Source organism: Mangifera indica, chromosome 6, assembly GCF_011075055.1.
Source record: "Mangifera indica cultivar Alphonso chromosome 6, CATAS_Mindica_2.1, whole genome shotgun sequence".
Lineage (NCBI taxonomy): Eukaryota > Viridiplantae > Streptophyta > Magnoliopsida > Sapindales > Anacardiaceae > Mangifera > Mangifera indica.
The window spans coordinates 11,744,167-11,750,393 of NC_058142.1; the positions used below are offsets into that span (position 1 = coordinate 11,744,167).

General features: G+C 33.9%; 1 protein-coding gene across 1 annotated transcript; it reads left to right on the plus strand.

The window, feature by feature from the left end:
- Nucleotides 1-272: 272 nt before the first annotated feature.
- Nucleotides 273-4,370, plus strand: LOC123219405 (F-box protein SKIP19-like). The gene is made up of 2 exons (XM_044641356.1): nt 273-664; nt 3,605-4,370. Exons 1-2 carry the CDS (start codon nt 342-344, stop codon nt 4,200-4,202), a joined length of 921 nt encoding a protein of 306 aa, XP_044497291.1. The 5' UTR covers nt 273-341; the 3' UTR covers nt 4,203-4,370.
- The last annotated feature ends 1,857 nt before the right edge of the window (nt 4,371-6,227 follow it).

Consider the following 6,227-nt stretch of genomic DNA (forward strand, 5'->3'; position numbering starts at 1 on the left):
GGGAAACTTTTAGTTTTTAAAGTTTAGAGGGGCAAAAAGAGATAAAATTTTAAGAAGTTAGGGTTCTGTTAATTTTAACTACGTATAGGTGGGTATTTGAGATTATCAAAGTTAAAGAGGGGAAACTGAGAATGCAGCAGACCTTGGGTGGGAAATAGTTCTTTGGCCTTAACCAAATTACCCAAGCCATTTTCAACGTCTTACTTTTTAACCATTCAACACCACAGAACGCTGCGTTTTATGTGTCGGTGCCCTATAAAAAATGAGGTAATTAGGTCGAGCAAATTATCTTGGATAAGATTAAGATGAAATAGAAACACGAGGCAATCGCAACAGCAGGCATGAGCACCACCATCACGCCGGATCTTCAAACACGCGACTGGACAGAGCTTCCAGTCGACGTGACGGCGACGATTCTCGCGAAGGTAGGGGCCATTGAAATCCTGACGAGTGTGCAATATGTGTGTTCTTCATGGTTGAGGATCTGCAGAGAACCGTCGATGTGGCGGAGCATCGACATGCGTAACCTTGGAGATCTTTGCGACGTGGAATATGACTTGGGGAAGATGTGTCGGCATGCCGTTGATCTTAGTCATGGCAGCTTGATTTCTATCAACATCGAGTCCTTTGGTACCGATGATCTCCTCAACTACATCGCTGAAAGGTAATTTCTTTGACATATATCCATTAAAATTTTATTCAGTTAAAAATATATATAATTGTGAATTTATAGCTGATCGTTTTAACTGATCTATCTTTAGCACTACTGAGATTTAAATATATCATGAATTAATTATAAATTGGGGGGGGGGGGGGGGGGGGGGGGGGGGGGGGGTGGGTTTCTTTTTGTGTGTGTTTTTGTGTGATAACGTGTTGGCCTTTTATTTTTATTATCTTTGTATTGATTGTTGTGTCTATTTCTACATTTTCTGCAACAGCTTTGTTTTTTTATCACATTTTGGACGATAAGCTACTGGCTGACGGTTTGTGTTTAGATATAGACGCTATTACATTGTGGGAGGTTCACTGTGACTACTAATTGATTCGATTATGTTTGGTATGCGTAACCCTATGACATTGTTTTCCTGAGGTTAAACTAAAGTGGGTTAGTCTGGGCTAGGTTTATGTCTACAATGTCTCGAACATATTCTATTTTAAAATCAAGGTTATAGAAAGAATACCTGCTGTAAGTTCTATATCTAGATTTTATGGTGACTTTCTGCGGTCACATAAAAAAGCAGTCAAACAGGAGTGACATCACTAGTTGTTAAATGACATCATAGTTACATATGATCATGATCTGGTGGTATAAGAAAGCTTTTGATCAAGACATGGAATAAGCTATGTGAGGTCCAAAAATATTTCACCTTCACTTTGCTTAACAAACACAATTTGATCTTGATAGTTTTGGTTGATTTTCATCACCTTAATGTGCATATATGATCTTTTATATGAATAATGCGAGAGAAGTTTGGAAGAATGTTGCTAAGGCTCTAAAGAAGGGTTCACCACTTGTTCTCTGTGTTTCTTTCTGTATGATGCATGATGCATGTGAAAATTAGATATTCTAAAATTTACAAGGAGGAAATTAAGGTTTAAAATATAATAAGCATTTAAAAAATTGTTTGACAGTTGAAACTAGTAGAATTTTAAAGTAATTATTTGATATAATATTACAATATATTCATTGTAGCTTTTCTGTAATTTTTTGTTTTGAGCAGGACAGTGTTCATTCTGTACATTTCTGTAAGAATAAGATGTTGAATAGTCCTTGTTAAAAGATAAAAATGAAACTGCTATTTTTTTTTTCAATCAAAAGTTTGAATTTAATTCTAGTTTGAACGATGGTGGACAAAATTCATGTCATGTCTAGGTTTGACAAGCTTGAACCATCAGAATTTCTAGGGTCAGGTCATTCAACTCGTTGTTTTGGCTTTAATTAATTTTTTAAGAAGAAATAGAAAATTAACAAAACCCATAAATAAACAAAAATGATCATATTTAGCCAAATATCAAGCAGGGCTAATGTACACATACACACACATGCGAACGCGTGCACCTACACTCACACACACACACACACAAAAAATGAAAAAAATAACTTATTTTTCAAAGAAGAAACATTCTCTAATGTTCAGAGAGGTGATTGCATTGCCTATGTCCAAAGTCTTGGCCAAACAATAGGGGGGTGCAGGGTTGAGCCCAGCCAACCTGTTTTTTCTTCTTTTTTTTTTTTTTTTTTTAACATTTAAGAACATTACTAACTTTAACTCTGATTTTGATATTTGATGATTTTTGTCCATCCTTGCTTTGAACAGGGACTATGGATTGTCATGTTAAACTATAATAGTGATACTAATTTGAACATGGATTTGAGCTTTCAAGAATAGAAAATCAAGAAGAGAAGGAAAAAGAGCAAGAAGTAGTAATTTATGTAGGAAAATATTTTAATAAAGAGAGAAAGAGCACTAATCAATTATAGTTTTAACAATTCCATTTTCAAAGCTAATGGAAACATGGATTTGAGCTTTCAAGAATAGAAAATCAAGAAGGAAAAAGAGCAAGAAGTAGTAATTCATAGAAGAAAAGTTGTTAATAAAGGGAGAAGGAGCACTAATCATTTATAGCTTAACAATTCCATTATCCCAAAACAGTTTAAATATTATAGTTATTTGCTAATTTCTTTCCTTAATTTAATGGGACTTGGATTCACCAGCTGAATATTATTAGAAATTTTTGCACAAGCAAGAAGTCAGTGGACTAGATATGACGTAATTCAATTTAGGTTCAATTAATTACCAAAATATTGTCAACTCTACATTAATGGAATTCCTGAACTAGGTATAACTTGATCTTTATATCAACTATACCAAAATCTAGTAATGCAATACCTGTACATGGTGCTTCTTTATTTATTTGCATGTTCTCTTTCATTTATGCTCATCCATATTTTTTAGTGTGGGTGGATTGTAGTTGAGCTGTGATCAATTTTCTTTCTCAGAAGTAAAAGGGGTATGGATAATATAGTTTTGATTGAGAGTTCTATGACTTACGATTGTTGGACACTACTGTGATTTGTTTTGCTGCCTTTGAACACGTGAAATTTGGCATATGTAACATTTTGACAAAGACTGCAAGAAATGTTTGGTTTTGTTTTCTATTCCAATTGACAGAGGCATGTTTCACATTTGTAACCTCTTATTAACCCCAAGGAAATGGTGGAAAGTTAGGGCCTTTTGCATCAGCAAAAGATCAACACTTAAATCCCTTTGGGCATCTGTTTTGAATTTTATAATTCCAAAGTTTCCTTGCTACCAGGTTAGTGTGATTTGGCAGTTGTCCAGAGTTTTGTATGCACTGAACATACGGAAAGATTCAGGTGTTTGTGTGTCTAAAAGGAGAAAAGAGAGAGAGAGATAGAGAAGAAAGAAAGCACTTAGAATTAACCTACTGCAGGTTGTAAATTTGATCTATGAGTGGACAAATTGGTTCAGCGAATGTTCTCAAGTATCAGTTGGGGATTCTCTCCCCTGATTTTTCATTTTATTAATCTTTAAATCATCCATTGAAAATATTTAAATCATGCTCTTTTATGGTCCTTTAGGTGTCCCCATATAAGAAGCCTTAGACTGGTATCTTGCTATTGCATATCAGACCTTGGATTGATTGAAGCTGTATCAAAGTTTCCACTGCTGGAGGAGCTTGACATTTCATTCTGTTCACTATCAAAAGAGACTTTGGAAGCTGTTGGGAGTTGTTGTCCTCATCTGAAATCGTTGAAATTGAATGATAAGGGTTACAGATGCCCGAAGATAGTGTGTGATGACGAGGCAATAGCAATTGCAGAGAACATGCCTAAATTATGCCATCTTGAGATATTTGGTAATAAGCTGTCAAATGATGGCTTGGAGGCCATTCTTGATGGTTGTCCTCACCTTGAATCGCTTGACCTGCGCCAGTGTTTCAACATCAATCTTGGTGGAAATTTGCAGAAAAGATGTGCTGAACGGATCAAAGTTATGCAATATCCAGATGATTCTATTAAGGATGGGGAATTTGATACAGACTTTCTTGAACATTATGGATCATCTGAAGAAGACTATCCATCTGGAATATCTGACATTGAATTTGTGTCGGATGAGGATGATTACTATGAATTCTCTGATTATGAATTTGACTATGAATATATGTTTTATGATTAGTAGTTAAGTTTAAACGAATTATGTGTGGTTCTCATATTATGTCAAAGTATGTAATGGTCTGTAATCAGCTCTCTTTTCTGCCACATTTAAGACTTGAAATGTTTGGTATTTGGATCTGTGTATCAGATTTTACTGCTGAACTAAATTAGAGCACAAATCTTTAACATATAACCTTCTTTTTTTGTAATTTTTTTCTTTTTTAAAAGAGTAATTATGTATGTAACAGTATATGATTATGTAATTTTAAAATAAAAGTAAAGACATAATCATATATTATTATTATTTTGCATAATCACATATTATTGATAAAATTTATGTGAGTTAGTGTAGGAAAATTGCAAGAAAATACAAACATAGTAAGGGATATGGGTTGACCCGTGACTGGACCTGCAAAATTGTGAGTTGTGTCATACCTGTGGATCATGTAGAGTGTGCCGGGTTTTGAGACAAGACCGATGGATTGGTATGATACAGTTAGTGAGTCAGTTTGGCATGCTAAGTCCACCCATTGACAGAATTAGACAGAGCCTAACCCTAGGCAATGAGCTGGCAGGCCCATGTCTGAACATACAACATGGCGAAGGAAATTCGAATGATATGTCATTTCGAGTCTTTGACCCGTAGTTTTGAGCAACAACCAAGAAAGCCTACATCTAGCATCAAAGCAAGCAAAAAGGCAGGCCTAGACCTAGTTGCTGTATATAATTAATAAATGTTAATAATTGATTAATAAAATAAATTAAGAAATATTCAGAAATACATAACGTAGCCCACGTACAGACTATATAATGTAGGCACAAGTTCCGTTGCATGCACGATTCACGTGACATTGACAGCTTTGTCTGTCCATGTCCATTGACACCTCCTTTCTATTTCTACGTAATCTCTAACCCTGATACTCTCCTTTCCCTGCATTTCTGCCACGTTGCCATTCTGCCGTTGACATTTCTACCTCTTCGTGTTTCCGTTTCAAATTCAATCCCAATTCTCTCGTACGTGCATATATATATAACATAATGGCTTTACTTATAATAATATAGAGTTAGAATGTGGCAATAATATGTTGTAAAGCATATACATAATACAAGGAATTATAAAGGCTAACTTAACTTGCATAAAAAGGTTTACAAGATAATGAGATTTGGTTTGGGTGACAAAATGTACAATTTGATTTCTAGAAAACTTAAAAACAAATAGAAAAAGGGATAGTTGGGTTGACATTGTGTCTTGCAGAATCAAATCTCAGCTGGCATTTTCTTTCTCACAATCAAGTCTCTCAAATGTTGTCGACAATGCATCCCTTGTTAGCTCTTAACCCAAGAAAATTATCATTATATTATAACTTGAATTAAATATATAAGCAATCTGTCTCAAACAGCAGAGTCAAAACTATATATTTAATTTATTTACTGAAATCATGTGCCTAAACCCAAAGAAATTCATGCTCAAATCTTTCTTATCGATAATATAAATTTAATCTTTCATTGTTACCAATTAAGGAAAGACAACTAAACATCACTCCACCCATATATGTTTCCATTTGAATTATTTATTCACATCAAAATAAAATTATTGTGAAACACACATCTCCATGGTATCTATATAATCAATGACATAGGAAAAGTCATACATTTTATCTTAGCAAGCCTAGACTTTTTTCTTTCTCATTATCATTATGTTGCTTTCAATTATTAAATTAGAGTAAATATCATTTTTCAACAAGGTTTGGGCTAAAAACACTTTTACACCCTAGATAGCGCATATGCAATATTTTCACACTCAAAATCAAACTTTGTTAATAAAAAACATTAATAGTGTTAGAAAGTGAAATAATTATTTTATTTCTGTTATTTCATTTTTCAAAATTATCATACAACTTCAAATTAACAAAATTTCAAAGTAAAGCTATAAATATCCAAATTACATAAGAGTTATTTTCCTTTCCTATCACCCTCACCCCCTTCTTTATCTCTTTCTAGTTTTAAGTGGATAATGATGGCAAGGAAAAGTAGTAATTGCACTACT

Excerpts from the sequence above, each read along its gene's own strand:
- LOC123219405 (XM_044641356.1), top strand. The coding sequence starts at position 342 with ATGAGCACCACCATCACGCCGGATCTTCAAACACGCGACTGGACAGAG. Across the intron at positions 665-3,604 it reads CTCAACTACATCGCTGAAAG|GTGTCCCCATATAAGAAGCC; the intron begins GTAATTTCTTTG and ends ATGGTCCTTTAG.